Genomic DNA, 21,957 nt, shown 5'->3' with positions numbered 1-21,957 from the left:
GCCTCCTGCATAGGTATTGGCAGTTACCAGAACCTAGCCCCATCATCAGCATGCTACTATGTATGTCGAAGCATGGACCGAAAGCATTGAGTCTTATACAACTATGTACTATTTGTAAATTCTAGCTTCATCACCCATGTCCCTAAATTTTCAAGTACCGGGTCAAAGTCTGGTCCTGATTTGAGAAGGTGGCGGCAGCTGACTTGGATCGTTGACATCGGAGAGGCTTTCACTAGCAAGGTTGACTACCTACCTAGGTACCCAGATTGTTCAACCTGGTTTATGGATGCCCTGGCTGGCCTGGCCCACCCAGGCCTCGTACCAGCCATGCCGCCGCCATGCCGTATTCTGAGGACGTCTGGAACTCCGTTTGATTTCCCTGACTGTTACGTGGGTTACTGTGCATGTCTACGATCGAACAATGGATTTGGAAACTAAGGGATTCACATACATATATATTAGCATCAGCATCATTGTATCCCTAGCATTGCTTCCTTACCTTGCCTAGCTTGCATGTATCCTGGCCGCACTGTCATTTCCTAGTGGATGTCGGCCGAACACAAGGTCACCCTACCCCTTTAAACATCCATGGCAATCACTAAACCTAGCCCAGCCAATGAAGGAGCCGCCTCTTCTCCACAAGTAACAAAACGCCATGCCCCTGACGCCAAAGAAGCCAAACTCCACAACTAACAACAGCCCCGATTATCGATGATGGCTCAAATTTACTTTCCATCAGTCTCCTTTTTCGTCTTCTTTGTCAACTTCAGGGGTGTCTCTGTTGGAGGCTTACCATGCACAACCCGGCCGTTGAGATCTTGTATTATCAGGCAAGATGCGCGGTCGAGATATTAGACAATATCTCGTTAATGCCAATGTCAGTCAAGCCCTCCTGCAAGACGCCTATTCACAACAAGAGCAGTAAGAGACACAGCACAGAGCAAACACTCAGAAACCCAGCCTCGTGTTCTTTCATTCCACATTTCCTTGACCTTGTCAGTCAAAAGCTTGATCGAGCCCGGTCCAGACTGAACCTGAATAGTAGCATTCTAATTACAATACCCGGACTTGGCTGGTGTCTTGGCTAGGGATCATGACCACGTGCTATATAATGGAGCCACCATCTATCCTACTATATCTGCAACTCGTACTTGGAGTAGCATCAAGAATGCATGGACTGTAAGTTTCCTGTTGTAGGCAAATCTTGAGCAATCTCCCGTCCGAACGGGGGAATGATGCGAACCTCGGCGTAGACAGCAGGATCCATCGTGATGACCTTTAGTCGCAATCAAGCATGCAGCTCATTCTTTGTGGTGGGACAGCGCCTCATAACCTGCGGCCGATCCTAATCATATGAGAAGACGGAACCACTCACTTGCGTAACGCGACAAAGCACCGGGCACCATTTATGATTCTGTATGATGATCATAAGTTCATAATTAATGATCTGCCAAGCTAGGTTAATTATTGCAGCCAGACCTGATGCAGTATCGTGACTTTGCTAGTCCACTGCTACGTAAGGACCCTGATTCCCCCAACCCCACACTCTTCAATTTCGTCACCCGCAATAGGCAAAGACGATAGCTTGCCTAGGCTTGCCTCGTCTAGAAGGAAGAATTGTACGGGGTACGTTGCTTCGAAGCGCGTTGCCGATAGGTGAAATTGCAGTAATTTCCGGTCAGTAATATCCACTCATTTGTCGACGGCTCCTAGCCTCCTACCAGCAACAGCTTCAGTCCAGCCGTTGTCGTTAGAGCGATGTTGATAGACTGGAGCCGTTACCGTTTGCTTTACCAGGGTAGATGCAGTGGTGTAGCTAAGTCTTCACCCAGGACAACCTCAGCAGTCCCAATATCCCCTAATCAAGCAGATAATCGTTGGTCAGCACTCCATTGGCATGCCACGGCGCAAATCGTTTTGGAAGCTACTCACGCGGTCCTCGTGGTGCCCAGTATTCTCCTGTTTTGCTAATATCAAGATTGTCGATCCAGTTGATGAGGCTCGCCGCCGCCTTGTCTGGTGTCACAGCTAGTTGATCAAACTCTTGTTAGCTTCCACAACACCATGTATAACAAGTGCTTGCGAGGTCTCACCTCCACCTTCATCCCAGAACTTGTCAAACCCTACGCCTTTTGTCATTTCCGTTCGCATAAAGCCTGGGTGCACGATGCTGACAATGACGCCCTGGTCCTTAAGATCCAAGCTAAGCAGCTTGCCAACCATGTTGAGAGCCGCCTTGCTGGCGTGATGAGCGTAGTTGCCACCCCCTTCCTTTGGATGTCGCAGAGTGATGCTGCCAGACTCGGAAGATACAAGCACCACTTTGGAACCCTTGCGCAAGAGACCTTTGTGGATGAGCTGGTGGACGATAAAGACGGGGGCAATGGAGCTGGTCGTATACATCCGCTGCTCTTCCTCCCATTTTGGACCTTTGTCCCAGGTAAGGTCTTCTGTAGCAAAGTAACCGGCTGTGATAATCTTTCCTTGTTCCTTAGTATCGTGAAACGTTGACTCTGATCCTATTGCTGCAATTGGAAATGCTACTCACCACCGAGTCGAGTGGCTGAGCTGGGTCTAGCAGACTGGCCAGCTTCTGACCAGCGTTAGATTGCATGAGGTCGATATCAGAAAGCCATTTGACTCCTGAGGGTGAATCTTTCGGACCCTCGGATGATCTGGTCGTACCGTAGACGGTGTTTTCGCTCTTTTCGGCGTACTTCTTGGTGATGCTGGCACCCAAGCCACGAGTAGCTCCTACAATGAGTATGACTGCCATAACGAGGTGAGCGCATCAACCGGATTCCTCTTGATTGTATAGCGGCCCAAAATAGTTTGAAAGTATTGCTTGAGAGGACTATGCTCTCAAATTTAGCTGGGACGTAGACAAGACTCATCCCCTGCCACTAATAACCTTATCTAAGGTAAGTACTCAAGGTTGTTGATTACATGCGTATCGGCGCTGATGATGTCATTCTTGGATAGCGGGGTATTGTCGCGCCATCTAAGTTTTTTAAGCATCATTCTTTTACACTAGGTAAGGTAATTCCAAGTCAGTACATATATACCTAGGTATTTTACAGATATCAATGATCGACATCAATATCCACATGTGTTACCCTTATATGTCGAAGAGTAATTTTGATATCAAGACCCAATGCCATGCCAACAATCTGTTGATTTACTTCCACAAAGGACTAACCACTTATGCTTCCTTGGGCCCTTGAAGTGCTGATAAAAATGTCCTGTCTACGCTGAACTTGCCCCCTGGTCTAGTCGAATACTCAATTGGCACTCACAGAAAATCACCGTACAATGTCAGCCATGATTCCACAAAGTCAGCTTTTAATATGTTGGTCAGTTGCTAAACTCTTCCTTCATTCCTATCCACCGCTTATCCACTAAGTATCGAAAGTGACGGGTTATGCCAAACAAGAAAACCCTGTTGAACAAATTTCCTTTTAAGCGAGACATATAGTTACTTGGAACATCTAGAGATTTTCAAGTCGAAGCTTATTGCACGAAGGTCACATTCTCTTACCTCTCAGCAGATGCATAGTGCCTGGTCAACAAGCTCCTTACTATAAATTTCATATTCCCAGTAGTCAGGAATACCCGTGCTCGTAGATACAAATATCGAAGACTTCTCGTCAAGCTACATCTGAAAACTTTGATGAAGCGTTGCCCTCTACCATCCCATACTGACGCTCCTGTGCAGGTTACGCCAATCCGCCCTCCCAATAGTTCGGTTACAGTCATTCACCTGCTCAAAAAAACAAAACAAAAGCTCTACACGATGTGGACATGGTTGACAACCATGAACATTTCATTTCGTTGTTTACAATGCCATTTCGTGACACTAACATCACAGCTCTATCCTTCAAACTCTACCACTGCCGATCCTCCAGTCGACCCCGTCGAAGTCGCGGTACCAGCACGGGGCCTGCCTTCGTTGGGGTTCACATCGAGTAAACTCTGTTCTTGAGGTTTGCTTAACGCGCCAGCCTCTGCATCTGCCCCATCTAATAAATCCCGGTCCGAGCTCCTCACGGATCGTCGTTCGATGTCGGTGCTGCTACCTGAAGGTCCCTTTCTCACGCCGACTTCAACTCCGAGATCATCGTCATCTTCTTCATCTTCTTCAGGTCGCTGTCCGGGCAGAGCGTTCTTCTCGAGTTCCTTTTGAGCCTCCTCCATCCGTCTTCTGACCTCAGTGGCGACACGCATTCCGTCCGTGACGATGTTATCGAGCACGCCGCGTAAGCCACGGCCTGCTCCTGGAGGGCCGACAGGTGGGGGAATAGGAGGCCTAGCTCCAAACCCAAGACTGGAGAATGTTGTAAGAGATGATGCTGACGATGTTGTGTTGGGTAGCCCCTCGATGATGTGGAAAGAAGCTGGGAAAGACGACTCAAAGAATTGTTCTAGTAACTCATCCGCGAGAACAACCATGCGGAAGGTTGGTAATGTAAGGTGCAGAGGATGCGCAGGATCTAGCGCCGCATTTGCTGCCTCAGATTTGGCTTTCGAGACCCTGCGACGTGAGGCCGCATCGTGGTTGTCAGCAGTGCTGAGAGAACTCTCCGGTGAGAGGCTGGGTTTCTTAGCCTTTGTCGGGGTTCCGGCTGGAGATTCGGGGCCCAAAAGATCTTCTTCATCTTCCTCATCCTCATCCTCATCACCTATAGCAAACGCATCTCTCGAGTCTTCATCATCTGGTTTTGCCAAGGCCGTGTCATGATGCCCGCTAGCTGGATCGGCGTACTCGAAACACCGCCTTATAAAAGCACTCACACTTCCCAGGAACCTCTCATTAGTCGATATACCAGGCGGTAAGCTAGCTTGTGATTCCTGCCCGCTTGCTGAATCACTTTCAAGGACACTGGAGGTTCCAGGACTCAATGTGCCCTCTAGACCCCGACGAGACAGAAACAACAAAGCTTCTGAGATCCGTAGGATACCTTCACGGTCAACCTTGCCGTCCTTATCGTCGTCATATAACTCGAAGAAGTATGTAATAGTGCCCATAATGTCACGTTTCCCTTTGATCTGCGCTAGACCTGTAACAACGTTCTGAAGAGTCAAGGCAGAGCTGCCATCCACATCCCACCTCTTGAATAAACGTTGCAAAAATTCGTGATCAGCAGGCTCCGGTCCTCCACCCCAGGGTGACATTAGTTCGGATGGCCGCCTGGCGCTGTGAAACATATTTTGACGGTCGTCATAATTGCTATACTTTGTCGCACCTGGTGAATCCGATATAGCCCATTTTGACATGCTTGCAAGAAATTCGCGGAATGCATCGTAGTCCATGAGGCTTGTACTTGGGCCTAATCCAACGCGTCCCTTTTCAACTTCGTCGTGATGAGTTGCGAAAATCTCAGATGCCCGCATCCTACTTGACCTCGCTCGCCGCAATTTCTCTTGTTGAATCATATGGTCCCTCTGCTGACGTTCGTATAGGATATTGTAGAACCGATCGTATAGTGAACCAAGCTCATCAGTACTTAACAATTTGCTTTCGGGACCCAGATTGCGAATAGCGGTCCTCTTAGCAAAGTTCTCAATATTATTGAGGACGGCGTCCTTATTCTTCAAACGCAGCTCGGTGATACTGCTGTGAGTTATTCCTGCGAACTCCTTGAAGGCCACGACCATCAGTTCCTGGAATCGGGTCACGGCACGCAACTTTGGATTTTCAGACTTGGGGTGAGCCGACTCATCCAAGCGGGAGAAGTAGGCCTTCAGAACTGAAATGAAGGCCCCGTCATCCGCCGCATCAAGCAACTCCTCGCCATTGATGCGCAAGATTGCCAACCCTACCTGAAACAGTACCTTTGGCCCTTCGACGAAGAAAACGTCCAGAACACGGAAGGCAAAGACAAGGGGCATCGAGTTGATGTAAAGTGACAGAAACCAAGGGAGCGAGACGACAGACAACTGCACGTCGCTTTTGACAAGATGATCCCAGAGGATGGGCATTGTCCTCTCCACCAAGGACTCAAATACCTTCTGATCAAGAAGGGTTCCATACATAGTCGTGGAGTAATACCCGGGAACTAGTCTGTCGCAAAGTGCTGAGAGGAGAAAGAAAGCCTGGGCTTCAGACATGTAAATCAATAATGCGGCCACGACAATATTCATGGCTTGGCAATATCCGACCTCGGTATTGACCCAACTGTAAGCAGTTAATACCCGACGTAGGCGGTTGATTCCATCCTCGCTTTGGAAGCCTGGATACTCTGGAAGACTTCGGTTGAGGTCCTTTTCGATCTCGTCGATAGCAAGCGACTCTTGGCCTTCAAACTTTGCCAGGGTATCAGTATAGAGTGCTGGATTTTCCAGGCGTAAATAAATCGAGCCAGATGTGAGTTCCCAAATCTCGCCTCTGAGCCGGTTCGGCAGACCAACGCGAATGAGCTTGTGGAAAGTTGGTTGGCGGATCAGGGTAAAGTTTCGACCATTGTCACGTAGATACTCAGCCCAGAGGCGCATTTTCGCCCTGTCCCGTAGCTTCTTTGGGTCGCCAGGGTATCGGAAGAGCATTCCTAGGCCGGCGTCTGGTGGGGAGGCATTTTTCCTGTCCTCGGTTCTGAGGAGATGCTCAGAATAGCACTCAGCAGCGACTCGTCGCAGCTTGGCTACATTACCAACTCCTGCCCTTAGGCCTTTTTTGAGGCCATCACAAAAACGCTCGCAAGACTGCCTGGTCCCGGCAAGATGTATTGTAATACGTTGCTCTCTTAAGTCCTTTTTGTCCTTCGAGTCCTTGTCTTTAGGAGTGTCGGCGAGAAGACCATTCCAGGTGGTCAGAGCTAGTGCGAACTGGAACATGGTGAGGTCAGTTTAAGTAATACGCATGAGCGTCTCACCAGTATGGATCATACCTGAAAGTTCTGGCTATTCAGGCGCTCAACTCTTCGTATAGCACACAATGGAAATGTGAAGCCGTTGCCGCTGGGGCCTCCGCCATGTGTCTGACCAGTGAAAGCGGTTGACGTGGAAGTACTGGCGGATTGGACAAAGCTAGTAGGAGTTGTTGAGAAGCACATAAAGTGTTCTGATAGATGCAGTTTTCCAGCATAATGCCATCCTCTATCTTGATCCTTATCGCCGTGTGTCGCGTTGGAAGGTGGAATCGTAAGCTCAGCGTTGATCTCGTAGAGGGGTGTCTGGGAGGCAGGGAGGCGGAATTGACTTTGGAATAGGGACGACTTGGAAGGATTGCGGTCGGAACTGGACAGATTGAGTCCCTGGGTAGGATCAATAAGCTGCTGTGCTTTCTGGACAATGTTGGTCAAGTTTGAGAACATGATTTCGGTCAGCGGCGCATGACGAGGGGGATGCGGTTGGACACAGGGAGTATGCGGCTGAGCTGGAAGAATAAAGGCTGGGAGTAGGAGACACAGGAAGAGTGTGGGAAAGCGAGGCCGTTCGTGATTATCTGGCCGAGTATAAGAGACTAGAAATGCGATAGTACAGAATAGACGGTAGGATTTTAGTATCGGGGCTGAACGAAGGATGAAGACAGCTTAAGTTATGGAGAGGAAACCTGAGGTCAGTGGAGATGGATGGGGTCGAGCTGCGTCAAGTCTCCAGATACGGGAGATGGGCCATCAGCTACTGGCCAGGGAACCTCAGGGCATTCCTCACCCAAGAGCCGCTACTAGGGGCTCCCTAGGGCTCCCGGGTTAAGTTGCCCATGGGAGCTTAGTTTAAGGTATTAAAGAATAGCGTGGCTTAAGCTGTGGCTCAGGCGACAGAATGGGAAAGGGTACCTACTTACCCTATATCTTCATATTTAAATATAGTAAATTATTACTCTCGGATCCATTCATGTTAAGGCAAGCTCTAGGTTCTATATTTATCCAAACCATCTTACACTCTAGATACCTTCAACATAGTTAAACACAAGGTGGACCGAATTAAGAAGCTCTGCCATATTTAGGCCCAACATTATAGCGACTCGACTGGTTGGTGTCGAGCACTGCCAGTGTCCCAAGACTTCTTTGTGCTGGAAAGCTGTCACTGTCACTAGATATGGCTGCTGAGAAGGCGATAGATTTCCCATACTCCGAGGATGCATGATTAGGGTGCCTCGATGAATAACGCCGCTTCTCATCCTGTTGAAGTTCTACTGGACGAGGCTGTAGAGAATTACTCGCACTGGTTGTGCTAAAGTGACAGCAAAAAAGATGCTTAAAGAAATGCATGACAGCATGGGAGGGATGAAGAATAGCGAGAACAGAAGAAATTGCCAAACAGAATTATCGTTACAGTCGGTAGGTTTGCTGCTAATCTTCCATGGCTATAGATAGCCTGAAGGCGAGTTTGGTTAATTTAGACATTTACTCATGGACTCTAGAAGATACGCAGAAAACATACAACAAAGGGATGTAATCTTATCACGGAATGTTTTTACACCGTGTTCGTGAACACAAACACCACGGACTTAGCATGGATTATTTGCATTGTTCTCTTTGAGATGAACCGGTGAATAGCGATATTTCAGCATAACAAAGGCACTATGCACGGAAACAATGAACAACAGTTGTAGAGACAGTTCCCAGACAAAAGATATACTAAACAACGTAGCCGCAGAAGCATCGCATTTACTATAATACCCAAGTACAATACTATGTATATTGGCATCTATTGATAAACTATTTCCCCTAGTATGGTAATCTAGTCACACCCGAAAGAATTCATAATGCCTGGCTCGACTTAGGTTGCCTTGAAAGTAATAATCAAAGCCAGAATATATTGGCGAGTGCAGATTCATCACTAGGTCTTAGGATCGTCAAAGTAACATATGCCCTGTAATAGAATCTGGTCAGGGTTCTTCAACAGACTTAGTTGGCTACAGCTGAATCTGACAGACAAGTGAGAGCGAATGTAAAGGAAGTTACGTAGATCGCACCGTCGCTCTCAGCCTTGGACAGTTTACTCTTTACAACGCTAGTCGGCTAGCAGCAAACTGCCAAATGTGAACGTCGAGACATGCTGTGCCACTAGTGACCAGGTAGGCAAAGGACAAACCTTGAGAGTTGTGCGAAGCTAGGTCTAGTATGATTGAGGCCATCCCCAGGCCCGAAAGCTTAAATATACCATGGTTCTGCTGCCATCTGACAGAAAACGGGTTTCCCAACCGGCTTTGGTAGTGTCGTTGCCGACTTGGGCTACTGGTTATAGGCAAAGACATCCAACTGCCGTCATTGGAGCCAGCCTAGCTAGCGTTGAATTTAAGCGCTATCTTTGCACTTCCTGCTCAAAGACTCAAGTGCTGCATGGCGGTACGGATAAGTGCTTGGCGATACTGCCGACATACCCAGAGCAGCCCGTTATTTCCCGCGGTCTGAGATCTGACGTACATGGATGGTCTGTAATCTCTGGAAGAACGCAGAAAGCAGTCGTTGGGTCGCTTGATCAGGACACAGGATGGACTGCATGGAATGAAACGGAGGGATTGAAAGCGTGGGGATGGCATGTCTTGAAGTGACATTCCAAATTCAAGGATCTCATTCTAGGATCCGGCAGATTGGAAGCAAGAGCCGGCGGCAGATGACGCAAGTGGATTTCGATCTAGGTATTTGTGGTAATTGTAGGTATTCGGCCGACATGGAACAGGTGGTTGGTTGTTGGAGATAATTGAAGTGTCTGGGTTACACTCCCCAGCTTTGATCATGAATCATACCAGCATTTAAGAGTGAGGTTGTGACTGGAAGAGATAAGGGGAACGAGTGAGAGTGTATTCGTCTCCGATTATGCAATATAACCCTCCTTTACGTCAAATAGCAGAGGTCATAAGCTCGACACCACCACTGACAACTTGTCGATCACCAAAAGGGGTATCTCTGGGTGACCTCTCAAGATCCCCGTCACCCACATTTTGCGTCATGATAGATTCTGGACCCCCGCTGCCGAGTCCACTTTAAGTGCTCCGCTGTATCTACAGTATAGATCGCAGTTGATAGGAGGCTGAAGCCCAGACAAATGACAATGTACTTTCAAGTGCACCTGGAGTTTTGCTTCATAGAGATGGCGCCTTGGAAACAGGCAAAAGATCACCAATTCAGGAAGAAATACCAATGGAATGTCCGTCATGAGTTCTGGAGTCTGTATGGCCTCTTTTATTCACCACATGCGGCGGCCTTCTTTCAGATACTCGTGACATGTCGTTGGTCCTTCTTCGGCCCCCAGCCGACCAATATCCATGACATCCGATGGCGCTCGTTCCCTCACCGTTTCATGGGGACGCCCTCGTCGTATCCTGAATAGGCACTCACGCTGCATTGGCTGTTTACTATAGTGGTCTAGCTCGCAGACTAGGCAAGGCACATAAACATCACGTCAAGGTCGTTCATTTTTTAGCCTCTCATTCTGCCTCCATCTTCATCACTATCTCGCTCGTGCATCGCCCACCTTCCGCCGCCTTTTCGTCGTTTCTCTTTCCATCCGCCTCAGAGTCTCACCTCTTCCTCAGCCTCACTTTTGGTTCTAAACCTTCTGCCAATAATCTTAACCCATTTCTTGATCGAAGCTTTGCGCTCAATCTGAATCCCTGTTCTTGAGGTTGCCACTTGGAATAACGGGCTGGACTTGAGGACGCCGCATCCTTCCGTTATCCATCGTCTCCGCATCGTCAGGAGAACCGAGCCAAACTTGCTCTAGAACCCCCCAACTGACCGCGTGACAAAAGCACAACCACGGGCGACAACGGCAAACAACTCAGCGTATGCTAGAGACCCCCTCGCTTTTCGAATTGTCTCCAATTTACTGGCCATATCGACCGGTTTTCTGGCAGTGTTGGTCCCGGGTTGTTATGGGCTCGCGCCTCAACCCCAGTCAATAATCGATTCCCATCGACTTCGCCCCCTCGCCAATCTCTTCACCTCTCTGTTGCCGCGATTCTATCACAGGACTTCAGGACGATAAAGTCATGGCTGCGACCGTTGCGCCCTCACATGCTGGTGGCCTACCATCGTCATCGGGAATCCCTGCGCCCTCGCATTCCGCAAACTCTCACTCACATGCCCAAGATGCTCCGAGTGGACCAACATCTCCCACCCCAAGTCCATTACCACAAACCCGCAAATTCAATCTTCGCGACTTCAGACGAGTTCGCACACTAGGGACAGGTATGTCCATGTCTTGTAGACTTATGGCCCTCCGCTTCTGACCCCCTGAAAAAGGAACATTTGCTCGGGTCTGCCTCGTCCGTCCCGCCGCAACTGCGCATATCCCCCTTGACCATCAACTCAACCCCGAAGTCTACGCCCTCAAGATCCTACGGAAACCAGAAGTCATCCGTCTCAAACAAGTCGACCATGTCCGACACGAACGCGCTATTCTCGCTGATGTCGCAGGTCATCCTTTCATCACAAACCTAATCGCCTCCTTTTCCGACCAAGATTCGCTCTACATGCTGCTCGACTACGTTCCTGGGGGAGAGTTGTTCACATATCTTAGAAAGTTACGACGCTTCGAAGAATCTGTCGCACGCTTCTACGCCGCCGAGATTGTTCTTGTTCTGGAGTACTTGCATGAGCAGCAAGGAGGTATTGCCTATCGAGACCTTAAACCTGAAAACCTGCTTCTGGATCAAGAGGGCCACATCAAGCTTGTTGATTTTGGCTTTGCCAAGCGACTTGGCTACCGTGAAGATAACCGCCCTGTCGAGACATACACCTTGTGCGGGACACCTGAGTATCTCGCCCCCGAGGTCATCCAAAACAAAGGTCACACAGGCGCAGTTGACTGGTGGGCACTGGGCATTCTAATATATGAATTCTTGACGGGGTATCCTCCTTTCTGGCACCAGAACCCCATCGAGATCTACAAGCAGTGGGTAACTGTTCGACAGATGTGTAAGAATGGCACGTTGACTATTTCTCCGCAGGATACTAGAAAAGCCCGTTGTCTTTCCCCAAGACCCCCCCTTATCAGAAGAAGCTAAGGATATAATACGGTCCTTCTGCACCGTCGATCGTTCTCGGCGCCTTGGTAATATAAGCGGCGGTGCAGCACGTGTGAAATCCCACCCTTTCTTCCATGACACCAACTGGGATGACATTTTCAACCGTCGACAAAAGGGCCCCATCCAGCCCCCGATACGATATCCGGGCGATGCACAATGTTTCGACGTCTACCCCGAGGATGACGGATCTCGCGAGCCTTATGGCCGCGAGATGGCGGAGAAATATGACCCATACTTCGCTGACTTCTAATCACCCGAACCAGCCACCCACCTGGATCGGAAGATGGGTGCCGACGTATCTCGTCATGCCAAACGTCCATTTAATACATGAGAATTACTCGGCAGTCAGACTCTACTCCAAATATGCAAAAACGCATACAAGGTGCCCAAATGACCCTTGAGAATGAACATACACACAATGACGAATTACGATTCAACGCCAGAAACATCGGTTCTTAAATCAGCATTTCTATTAAGCGTTTATGACCAATGTCTGGAGAACAGCGTTTGACTACGAATAATGACTTCGATGAGGAGATAGGAGATACTATACTACACTACTCCTTGGTATCCAATATTCGTTTAACTCCATTGCTTTTTACGTCTTTTTACCTTGTGCAAGCGAATGGTTTAGCTCATGGCATCTGAGTTGTATAGGCAGTTATAGCACCTGAAGCTTTCTATTACCCGCACATCTGATACTCGTTTCTCGGGGCCGTGAAATGTGTGGCGAGACAGTGAAGGATAATCTTGCACATACCTCATTTCCTGTTCAATGAATTTATTTGTTAACGCTGTTTGCCTTTGGTTGCAAGCAGTGAAACTAATACAATACTACGTCTTTGCATACATGATGTTTGAGTGCTTTGCCTGCTGCCATATACTATCTAAATGAGTTGTATCAACCAGCAAATAATAAAGTGAGCAACGGGGGATAGCGACAGACACGCAGTCTTGCATCACAAGCATAGTACAAGACAACCCCACCGGGCCTTAGGGTGTTTGAAGTTGCTAGGTCTTCTTGCAATTATGTTTTCACATCCCCCGAGACCAGAGAGAACAATGCAGTAAAAATGTGGCTCAGAACCGCCGGTACAGCCAGTACACACCTGCACCAAAAGCGAGTACTGTGGCTAGGATACAGACACCCTGCTTAGTACTCCAGAGGTACATGCTCCAGCCTGCCATGACCTCCTTACGGCGTGCGGCGGCCCGGCGCTCCCAGGCCTCTGGGTCAATTTCCATAGGGAGTCGGGCCCGAGGGTCCTTGCTTACACCACGGTCCAGGTCTGACGGCGGGGCCATATCACTCGGTGAAATGAGGGGCACGTCGATACGTAGGAACACTGGACGATGATCGCTCATACGCAGTACTGGAAGACAGTCATAAGCACGAACGTTGAACTTGGGGTCCTGGCTATTCCCTTTTTTGAGCCATGAAGGTACGTCGAGAAATAGGATCCGATCTGTCCAACCTGGATAGCGATGAACTGCAAATTTCCAGGGCACGTCAAGCTCGGGCTCTCGCGTGCCAGGTCGTGGTGGTAACACATCGTACTTGTAAGTCGGTGGGAAGCGCACCTCGTGCTCTGATAACCCATGTAAAGTGCGGCCAGCGTTACGCTCACGGGTAAGCTGATCGAGACGGAAAAAATCTGGATAGTAGTTCTCCGACTCCGGATCTAGACTGGGGAATGTAGCGGAAGGGGGCGGGGACGTGGTGGATATTCTATAATTTAGATCGCCGGCAACAAAGAGGAATGATGAGGGCCTGAAAACGGAGATGTTGTGCAACTGTTGTTGAAGTTGTGAGTGTTGCTCGTTGTGTTCATCATCGAGGAGGCGCGCACGCTCGGGCTCGTCTTCGGCAGGTGGTGTTGAGGCTGGAGATGGGGTGGCAGAGGTCTTGTAGCTATTCACAACCACTTCTGGGTTTTCAAAAGCCATACCACGCATTATAGCGGCCCAGTTGGCATTACGCCGGGGCAAGTTCCATTCCATAGCCGCCAGATGTGTTGCGACAAAAGTCAGCTCAGATGAGCCACCATCAGCTTCATAAAGCATGCGTAGACCGACAGCGCCCTTGTTCCCTATCTCAGCGGCCCCAAACCCAACTTCCGCCTCTTGAATATTCTTTAGCCTCGAAGGCTCGCGAGCGAAGAGCAGTATGGCGGTGTAGCCAACATTTTTGGCTCGCACAAGTGTGTATGGCTTCGAGGGGAGGGCGGTGGGCGTAGTGTTGACAGTCTCGCTATTTCGACTCGATATATCATCAATAATATGTTGAGCGGCGATATTGATGGCTTGTTCGTATCGTGAGAGGTATGGGTTCAAGAAGTAACCACCAATGAAGGAGTACGCCAAGGGTGCCACCTCCTGTAGCGAGCTGCGAACAGAACATGAATCAGTACAAGATATCCCGGTGCTCTATGTAGACCTTGTGCTGATCGTGTCTCGAGTCCCATGACTGTCGAAGCTAGCAGCGTATCGAGGGCGTTGGTAACCTGATCGCCTTCGGAAGAGACGAAGAGGATTGCGGCTTACAGAACAACAACCTCTGGTAAACCAGTTGCGTTTTGACGAAAGGCGGTTTGCAAATGGCTGCCGAAGACGGGAATATCGAGAAGATTCTTGGCACAGTTGAACGTGAGGTATAAGAGGTCAATAGAAGGGGGGGTCATGGTGGATGGAGCGGAGGAAGACGACAGCTTGGATTGGGAAGTCGACGTTGATGTTGTAGTCGTGGATTTGGTTACTGAAGTCGATGCCGCCGTTGCAACGCACGACATTCAGGTCTCGTTGTAAAAAGCGCGAGACGGTCAAAGGTCTTGCAAGGATGAAGAAGAGAATTGGTAAGAGAGGAACCAACTAACTTAAGAAACTAAAGAGAGACAAGAACAAGGGTCCCGCTGCAAGCCTAAAAGGGAAACCTCGAGTGTGCGCGAAGCTCACGACATGCAGGGAGGATGGTGGGCAGGTGAGATTGAGGATCTGGAACTGGCTGCAAGCAAGGAAAATGTGGGGTTAATGCTTGGTTTCGTCGATCACTATCGACTTTTGGTCCGGTTTAGACTTTGTTTTGTGGGTGTCGACATACAGGCATGATCACTTGAGATCCAATCGTCAGCATAGGCCAAAGAAGGGTTCGATCGCGTGCCCAAGCTGCTCCTTGGGCTCTCAGAGTAACACTACAGATTTCGACACCCGTGATGATGTACACACACTTTCCGCCTCCTGCAAGGTACGGCTATCAACTTAAAGCTCAGTATGGTACTTACCTTAGATATTCCTGTGTTGCGTTACATGAGGTATTCAGTCAAATCTACTACCAGAAACTGAAGACTATTCCTGAGATGATGACTGAATACATGAAACGTTGTACATCCCAACTTATCTGTTTTTCAAATGTCTATTGGCCTCCTATCTAATCAGCTCCTGTTACCGCTCGAGATAACGAGACCTGTAGGCTGCGAGGCACGCATTCCACACATGTGACCATCCAAACGACCTTGTCATTGGATGGCGGTTCCTCGGACACCCATTCGAGTCTGTGCCTTCAGCATGTAAATAACCAGTCTGCTCTTTTAGGTCAGATCCATCACTTGATTAGTGTATAAGCCAGGCATCAGTTTGTTTCATGATTCAACTGAAAGCCTGTACAACTGCGTAGGCTTCATGATATCAGGGCTAAACTTACTTCACCTAATTAGGCTACGGATTACCAAGAACGAACGGCATGACGCATCGTTCTGAAGTTGAACGATAATTTCCAAATAAAACAGACTGAATTTGTAGACTACCTAATGTGTGATCAAGAAATGAATGAAGGGGTGGGTGGATGTACGTGAAATCCAGGGCTGCTCAACCCGACGGTTGAAAATGTAGGCTCATCAACCATGTCCCTTGTCGGCTGCTGGGGAGTTTCGTTAATACCCGATTTCCCAACCTTGGACTTCATGATGGGAGTGCCATGTCAGTTGCCGCGTCACCATGGTGTTTTTGAAGGCTGCAGCAACTTGCGTCAACTTGTTCGCCCAATGAAGTGCCTGATTCCATCCACCAAGCCGAACAGTAGGATACCGGAGCTGACCTTAACTTAGGCCGGTAACTCCCGCTGTTGCATCTGCCACTGTACCAAGATCCTCTGCCAACGTGGACTGCTATCCGTAACAGGCTTGCCATTCGCGACATGGTGTCGAGACTAGCTTTACCAGTAGCATAACTCCTGAACCGCGTCCCCTGTTGCCTCCCCAGAAGCTATCTCCGACAGGTAGGAGCAAACTCAAAAAGACCAGAGCAAACGTCCATGCAAATTAAATGAAAGCAAAGAAAGATACGATGAAGGAAATGCCTGCTAGGGGATCGAGCTGAGCCGCTTCGACGGAAAGGTGAGCCATAGCGAGATGTGGACCCGAATTCAGCTCCAGGGGCGAATCTTGTATTATCGACACCATGGTATGTGGCATTCCGAGGTAAGGCTACTTTGCGAGTAGCAGTGATAGCCCCACAGGTTCGGTACACCCAGAAATAGGAGTACCGGACATGCCGTTCAGGAAAGTCTCCTGAAGGCATTGTAGTCGCTCAAAGGACGAAACCCGAAGGTTTATCCATTGTGCAACATTCCAACCATCAAGAGATACCCGAGCCATGCGTAAAGTCGTGAATTCGCCAAAAGATACGTCGAAGAACAAGATAGAGCAAAGGCGTAGAAAATGGGCGTGACCGATCCGCGCTCCAACAATCGACCTCGATCAATAAGCAGAATGATGACCAGCAGAATCATTCAGCTGTTCAAGAGACTTGCATCCGGGTGTCGATGTTGGGTGTGAATCGCCAGTATCGGTAGCCATGAGTGAGAATCCCAAAAAGAGAGGAGTGATCGGTTTAGAAATCATTTCGGCCGATAGCTGCCCGAGGCATATCCCGCTCCCTTTGAAGCTGAGCGAAGCCTGTTTATCGTCCACTGAGTCAGCCATAGTTGTCAGCAAATCTCCCTTCGGCCAGCGGTACAAAAACACACTACACGCGCGAAGGAAAAAGATTCCTTACGAGGGACTAGAAAAAATAGGCGTTACTTATCACTCACATCCTGTCGCTTCCACCGATGGCACGGTTGGTGTCGGGAGTATCGACGCCAGCGCCGGAGCCTCGCTCAAGCATCTTGCGACGAGTGCTGGGAATGGCATTAGGCTTAGCAGCAGACTGGCCGGCAGTAGCGGCGTTGGTACGGCTGGCACGGGCCTTTTCCTCGTCTTCAGGGTTGGCCTGACCGGCAGCCTGTGCGATAGCCTGCGCGTTCTTCTGGTACTTGTAGACTGTCCAGTCGAAAACATAATCATACTGGAAACCCTCCCGAACAAAGAGGTCGCGGAAGATCTTGCGGAGGTAGCTGTAATCAGGCTTATCGTCGAATCGAAGAGATCGAGTGTAGTTGAGGTAGATTGCGAACTCATTGGGGAATCCACGGCAGAGAACCTCAGTAGGGGTAGTCATCTTCTTTTCCATAATGCGGTCGTACTTCTGCTTCTTGGTGGCGGCCTTCAGACCCTGCCAAGGGAGAGAGCCGCGGCAGAAATAGAGCATAACGTAACCAAGGGACTCCATATCATCGCGTCGTGATTGCTCGACACCCAAGTGGGTGTTGATGGAGGCGTAGCGCGCAGTACCTGTCAGATTCTTGTTCTCTCTGTAGGGGATGTGGAAGTGAGTCTTGGGGTCGCGATACTTCTTGGCAAGACCGAAATCGATAACGTTGACTTGGTTACCTCGTTTGCCGATACCCATGAGGAAGTTGTCGGGCTTGATATCTCGGTGGATGAAAGACTTGGCGTGAATGTATTCGATTCGAGAAATGAGCTGATCGGCCAGGAGAAGAACCGTCTTCAAGGAAAACTTTCGGTTACAAAAGTTGAAGAGATCCTCCAGACTGGGGCCGAGAAGGTCGAGAACCATGGCATTATAGTCGCACTCGGTACCAAACCAACGAACAAACGGGATTCCAACGCCACCAGCAAGAGACTTGTACACACGAGCCTCATACTCCAGTTGCGGGTGCTTGGCCTTGACGGACTCAAGTTTGATGGCGATCTCCTCACCGGAGATGATATTGGTGCCCAGATAGATATCACCGAAAGAACCTGAACCGATCTTTCGACCGATACGGTACTTGTTACCGACGCGAAGATCCTGCCCGACTGAGTTAGCCAATGCTGCAATAATGTTCCTTGTCTCTACTCAAGCTCCGGCACAAGTAACTCGGGCGATCAAAAAGGGCTTATGGTGCCTCAAGATGATTAATGTCGTTTTAGAGGTGTTGTGCACCGGAGCCTGAATCGAGACCTTCGAGATGGCGAACGTACCATGGTCGTCATGATGAAAGTTGATGGTTTTCCGTTCCGTAGGAATAAAAACGGATGTACAAGTTTGTGTGATCTGCAAGCCTTCGTTGGCTATAGGGGGAGTCAGCAACGTCTAGGTTCGGTTGAAAAGTAGATAAATGAAAGCAAATGAGAAAAGGCGGCAATGCATGCAATGAGAGGGGCAAAACTGGGTCGGAGAAGAATCAGGCTTGAGGGCGGTGGGCAACGCCACAAGGCAAACCCGACGCAACTCGACGTAAGAGCGACTCGCCCGACAAGCCTCATGCAGTATCAAGAAAAGCCCGCGTAGGCATGAGTCGGTGCATCCAAATGACAGAGAATGAATATACGAACAAGCCGGTTGATACAAAACCAAACAAAAAACACATTTCGGTCTAGGAAATATGATCGGCTAACATACCTGCAAGAGAATCGTGTGCGTTTGGAGGCGGTCAAAACGCGTGCAGGCTGATCTTTGGGAGGTGACAGCGTCGGTTAGGTGAGAATCGGGGATAGCTAGGAGTTAAAAACTCGGTCAAGATTCTCGAGAACTATGTGGCTCCGGTAATTCCTGAGGGTTCTTGTTGAATCTGAAAGAAAGACCAAGAGAATCTAAGCAGCTATGGCAGACGTAAAGTCGCGAGGTCGTCGTCGAGATGACAGTGGGTGTAGGTAGATGTTAGGAGAAGAGATGGCGGAAGGGCGTCGTGGGATGGGAGAAAATGGCAGGCTGAGGAGGAGAAATGGGAATGAAATGTGGAAGGGGGCGGGTAGGAAAGAGCAAGTGAATAAGAAAAGTGGAGAATGGGGAGAGCGAGGCCTGAGGGTGAGTGAAAAGCAGCCCAGCCCAGCCCATCATTTGGGGAAGGGGGAAAGGAATTTGTCTGAAGGGCGGGTGGCGGGTGATCACAGCTGGAGGCTCCCAGCATGGATGGACTAGAACCAGAGCCTATGAATGGGCCCTGACGCGCCCTTCGACCGCCTTATTAGGCGCTTCTCACTGGATCAGCCACAACTTAGCGGTTCGTTTCCAGGGGGCTCGGCGTCTACTGGACAAGCGCACAGCGCACTCCCCTCCCCAATGCGATGGGGCCGCTCCCTAGCTCACTTCCCATTCAGTCTTCACCGTCTAGGACTGTTCAAGGGCAGGTCCCGTCGTCTTCTGGACCTGAATGCGGCCCAAAGTGGGGGATGAGGCAACAATTGGCAGGCCAAGACAGTGGAATAAGACGAGTTACAGACAGGGCGCAGAGTCAAGGCTCAGAAGTGCATGAATCGAAGTCTCACTATGTACAAAGGCAGCTCCAGGTGTTTCATGATGAATCAATCATTCAAGCTGTTTGCTTCTCTCTTGCTGTTTGCATGACCTCGGTACACGTCTTCTACCGTCCATCACTGCTAACATATTCCAGCCGAGGTGGTCCAAGTATCAGACCTAAAAATCTCTCAGCACTGACCTACATGTAGGTAGTACCTCATAATTCCATTAGGCTCGGGTCCCCGATTCGGTTGTTTCTTGAATCATGTTGCAATCGGGTAACTACCACGGATAATGCTCCAGGTATCATCATCCTGACATCCCAACACATTGAGGGTTGCCCGCTACTAAGCTAGGCCATCGCCAATGTCAATAGCCGCCCTTGCAATGACGATCTGGAAAAAGGCCTGCCGATCACAGGACGGCCCGACAATTTATACAATATTTTCCAAGACCATCACGATGTTTAGAATGTATTATATGTCTTCAATGACAGACATTCCGAGGTTTTTGGATGTGTTTTCTTGGAACCGTTGAGATGAGTAATCTGCTTCACCAATTTAGGGCTATGGATATTGACGCCATGGGACTGAAAGTATGAAGCCTATCTGTTGGTTACATTGATGCATATTCCCGTTATTTCTATAATATCAGTCTCGCCGTCCTTGGCTCCAAGAGGTGATAGATATATATGGACTGCCGTCGAATACATCTTTAATTCATGGTGGAGAGAATGGCAAAGGAGGACATAACTACTGCCCAATCTTCTTGATCCGCGTTTTCCGTTGTTTGCTTATTCTGACCGGCCTCAATTATCTGCCTTGAAAGCCTGATACCTATGTAAAACAACGAATTGCACAGCTCCGGCTCAGCCTCCCCGGTGAGGGGTGCAAGCAAGCGAGCGAGCGAGCTGTAACTGGGCGGTAAGAGAGGTGATAACAGCTCAGAGATAATTCGAAATATTGGTGAATCTGCATGGATTCCCTTGATTCGTCTCGTAGCATGTTCAGCTTTCTCTTATGTGGTAACTAGGTATCATACTATATGACAGAGAAATGGAGAGACGGTTCGGAGCAAACCGATCAACCACACAGCAGACGGCATCTCCGCTGGAGGCAAAGAATTCTTCTAGCGCCTAGACCTAGTCATGGAAGAAATCTTAGTGCACTGAGTGAGAGAAGACTAAGCCGAGAAGAAAATATGAAAACAACTTCTATGATGAAATATATGAGAATGACAAATAGATGGCCGTATTGGCAGTTTAGTTGTTGGACTTGTACAGCCAACTAACATTAGAATGATGGATTTTCACTTGTAACTTTTTTTCTTCTTCAACCTTACAAAGCTGAGATATTGTCCGTCCTTCGTTTACCTTCGGAACCGACCATTCGTGACCATACCACCATGCTCACCGACTTATCATTCAACAAACCCATAGCACACATTATTTAATTCATGTCTGCCTTTGGCAAAGGGCGCTACGTACATGGGCTTTCAGGGTTCTTGCATTAAGAATGTCACGAGAACTGACTTGCAGCACCTTCCAATACGTCAATATCACGGTGACCGCGCTTCCAAAGCTCACATGATGGATGGCTCACTCAGGCTTGGTGCTGTTCCGTATAGCCCGGCTGATTACAGCAGTGCGAGTCTCGAATGATAATTAAGGAGCGACGCCGTGTAATCTGCCTCACCTGTCCACCGGCTGCGTGCATCGAGACGCCAGGGTCTGTGATGGCTTGCAGGATGTCAGTGAGCTGAAAATAGCTACCCTGTGCTGCTATGGGTAAGGTAGTTATATGGTGCGACCATACCCAAGGTACCCCCTGTGACAATCACCATCTCGCTACGCTTCCTTGGCCCCAGAACTACAAGAGCTTCTTCTCCATGACATGCACGTTTGATTTCCCAAGATTGAAGGCGTCTCCATTCACCACTTGAGTTTGTACGCCCGACGTTGAAGATGAAACACATTGAAAGCGTGGCAGGCACCAGGTAAGCCAGACGCCGCCAGATGAGGATTTTAACAGCGGATGAATCAGGGTTGGTCAATGCCGCTCCCAATCATTCCGCTCTCGAGCTCCTCAGCCATAACTAAATATTTCATCATCCTCCGCAGAAGTAGTTGAGTCTCCCACCATCTGATTAAAATAATACCAAGGCAATATTCTCAACCTGGCAGGCGGTAGTAAGGTTCTTCTTTATACGTGTCACAATTTGCAGCTCGCTGTCATATTGAGGGCCCTAGGTATATCTACCTACGAGACATCAACTCGCTTTCACCATCATAAGCCGAGTAAGTCAATGTGAGTGTGACTGCTCTTGGCTTCAGTTCCGTAATTCAACACAACCGAGTTTGTGGTAAC

The 21,957-nt window shown here is 49.1% G+C and overlaps 6 protein-coding genes across 16 annotated transcripts; 2 read left to right on the top strand and 4 right to left on the bottom strand.

The window, feature by feature from the left end:
• Positions 1 to 1,173: 1,173 nt before the first annotated feature.
• On the bottom strand, positions 1,174 to 3,011 carry FOIG_02058 (3-oxoacyl-[acyl-carrier protein] reductase). Of its 2 annotated transcripts, XM_031199159.1 has the most exons (4): positions 2,549 to 3,011; positions 2,094 to 2,478; positions 1,933 to 2,028; positions 1,174 to 1,858 (listed from the first exon to the last, which is right to left on the bottom strand). In XM_031199159.1, exons 1-4 carry the CDS (start codon positions 2,774 to 2,776, stop codon positions 1,791 to 1,793), a joined length of 777 nt encoding a protein of 258 aa, XP_031071196.1. In that variant the 5' UTR covers positions 2,777 to 3,011; the 3' UTR covers positions 1,174 to 1,790. The 2 variants fall into 2 exon arrangements, with proteins under 2 accessions (XP_031071196.1, XP_031071197.1); XM_031199160.1 differs by lacking the exon at positions 1,174 to 1,858 and having other exon boundaries at positions 1,895 to 2,028.
• Positions 3,012 to 3,539: 528 nt separating this feature from the next.
• FOIG_02057 (uncharacterized protein) lies at positions 3,540 to 7,610 on the bottom strand. The gene is made up of 2 exons (XM_031199158.1): positions 6,885 to 7,610; positions 3,540 to 6,822 (listed from the first exon to the last, which is right to left on the bottom strand). The coding sequence occupies exons 1-2, from the start codon at positions 7,308 to 7,310 to the stop codon at positions 3,871 to 3,873; spliced, it is 3,378 nt and encodes a 1,125-aa protein (XP_031071195.1). The 5' UTR covers positions 7,311 to 7,610; the 3' UTR covers positions 3,540 to 3,870.
• Positions 7,611 to 9,984: 2,374 nt separating this feature from the next.
• Positions 9,985 to 14,877, top strand: FOIG_02056 (AGC/PKA protein kinase). 3 transcript variants are annotated; one of them, XM_031199156.1, is made up of 4 exons: positions 9,988 to 10,638; positions 10,697 to 11,135; positions 11,190 to 11,841; positions 11,897 to 12,841. In XM_031199156.1, the coding sequence occupies exons 2-4, from the start codon at positions 10,937 to 10,939 to the stop codon at positions 12,222 to 12,224; spliced, it is 1,179 nt and encodes a 392-aa protein (XP_031071193.1). In that variant the 5' UTR covers positions 9,988 to 10,638; positions 10,697 to 10,936; the 3' UTR covers positions 12,225 to 12,841. The 3 variants fall into 3 exon arrangements, with proteins under 3 accessions (XP_031071192.1, XP_031071193.1, XP_031071194.1); XM_031199155.1 differs by having other exon boundaries at positions 9,985 to 11,135; positions 11,897 to 14,877; XM_031199157.1 differs by having other exon boundaries at positions 10,095 to 11,135; positions 11,190 to 14,877.
• FOIG_02055 (uncharacterized protein) lies at positions 11,827 to 14,950 on the bottom strand. The gene is made up of 2 exons (XM_031199154.1): positions 14,519 to 14,950; positions 11,827 to 14,360 (listed from the first exon to the last, which is right to left on the bottom strand). The coding sequence occupies exons 1-2, from the start codon at positions 14,761 to 14,763 to the stop codon at positions 13,055 to 13,057; spliced, it is 1,551 nt and encodes a 516-aa protein (XP_031071191.1). The 5' UTR covers positions 14,764 to 14,950; the 3' UTR covers positions 11,827 to 13,054.
• A 694-nt stretch (positions 14,951 to 15,644) lies between these two features.
• FOIG_02054 (CK1/CK1/CK1-D protein kinase) lies at positions 15,645 to 19,190 on the bottom strand. Of its 8 annotated transcripts, none has more exons than XM_031199152.1 (4): positions 18,755 to 19,190; positions 18,334 to 18,423; positions 17,024 to 18,160; positions 15,645 to 16,937 (listed from the first exon to the last, which is right to left on the bottom strand). In XM_031199152.1, the coding sequence occupies exons 2-3, from the start codon at positions 18,343 to 18,345 to the stop codon at positions 17,057 to 17,059; spliced, it is 1,116 nt and encodes a 371-aa protein (XP_031071189.1). In that variant the 5' UTR covers positions 18,346 to 18,423; positions 18,755 to 19,190; the 3' UTR covers positions 15,645 to 16,937; positions 17,024 to 17,056. The 8 variants fall into 8 exon arrangements, with proteins under 8 accessions (XP_031071189.1, XP_031071186.1, XP_031071188.1 ...); XM_031199149.1 differs by having other exon boundaries at positions 17,061 to 18,160; XM_031199146.1 differs by having other exon boundaries at positions 15,736 to 16,923; positions 17,061 to 18,160.
• Positions 19,191 to 19,227: 37 nt separating this feature from the next.
• On the top strand, positions 19,228 to 20,596 carry FOIG_02053 (uncharacterized protein). Its single transcript, XM_031199145.1, has one exon. It carries the CDS (start codon positions 19,420 to 19,422, stop codon positions 19,798 to 19,800), a length of 381 nt encoding a protein of 126 aa, XP_031071182.1. The 5' UTR covers positions 19,228 to 19,419; the 3' UTR covers positions 19,801 to 20,596.
• The last annotated feature ends 1,361 nt before the right edge of the window (positions 20,597 to 21,957 follow it).

The sequence above is a fragment of the Fusarium odoratissimum genome (assembly GCF_000260195.1).
Source record: "Fusarium odoratissimum NRRL 54006 unplaced genomic scaffold supercont1.2, whole genome shotgun sequence".
Lineage (NCBI taxonomy): Eukaryota > Fungi > Ascomycota > Sordariomycetes > Hypocreales > Nectriaceae > Fusarium > Fusarium odoratissimum.
Note: the sequence above shows the minus strand (reverse complement) of the source record. Positions and strands in the feature narration are given on the sequence as shown.

Bases quoted from the DNA above. Each gene is read 5' to 3' on its own strand.
- FOIG_02058 (XM_031199159.1), bottom strand. From the start codon at position 2,776: ATGGCAGTCATACTCATTGTAGGAGCTACTCGTGGCTTGGGTGCCAGC. The intron at 2,029-2,093 runs GTGAGACCTCGC...TTGATCAACTAG, and splicing joins GTTCTGGGATGAAGGTGGAG to CTGTGACACCAGACAAGGCG. The intron at 1,859-1,932 runs GTGAGTAGCTTC...CTGCTTGATTAG, and splicing joins CTGGGCACCACGAGGACCGC to GGGATATTGGGACTGCTGAG.
- FOIG_02057 (XM_031199158.1), bottom strand. From the start codon at position 7,310: ATGTTCTCAAACTTGACCAACATTGTCCAGAAAGCACAGCAGCTTATT. The intron at 6,823-6,884 runs GTATGATCCATA...ACCATGTTCCAG, and splicing joins TGAATAGCCAGAACTTTCAG to TTCGCACTAGCTCTGACCAC.
- FOIG_02056 (XM_031199155.1), top strand. From the start codon at position 10,937: ATGGCTGCGACCGTTGCGCCCTCACATGCTGGTGGCCTACCATCGTCA. The intron at 11,136-11,189 runs GTATGTCCATGT...CCCCTGAAAAAG, and splicing joins AGTTCGCACACTAGGGACAG to GAACATTTGCTCGGGTCTGC. The intron at 11,842-11,896 runs GTGGGTAACTGT...ATTTCTCCGCAG, and splicing joins CCCATCGAGATCTACAAGCA to GATACTAGAAAAGCCCGTTG.
- FOIG_02055 (XM_031199154.1), bottom strand. From the start codon at position 14,763: ATGTCGTGCGTTGCAACGGCGGCATCGACTTCAGTAACCAAATCCACG. The intron at 14,361-14,518 runs GTAAGCCGCAAT...TTCTGTTCGCAG, and splicing joins TTACCAGAGGTTGTTGTTCT to CTCGCTACAGGAGGTGGCAC.
- FOIG_02054 (XM_031199146.1), bottom strand. The intron at 16,924-17,060 runs GTGAGTGATAAG...GACGATAAACAG, and splicing joins ATCGGTGGAAGCGACAGGAT to GCTTCGCTCAGCTTCAAAGG.
- FOIG_02053 (XM_031199145.1), top strand. From the start codon at position 19,420: ATGGGGCCGCTCCCTAGCTCACTTCCCATTCAGTCTTCACCGTCTAGG.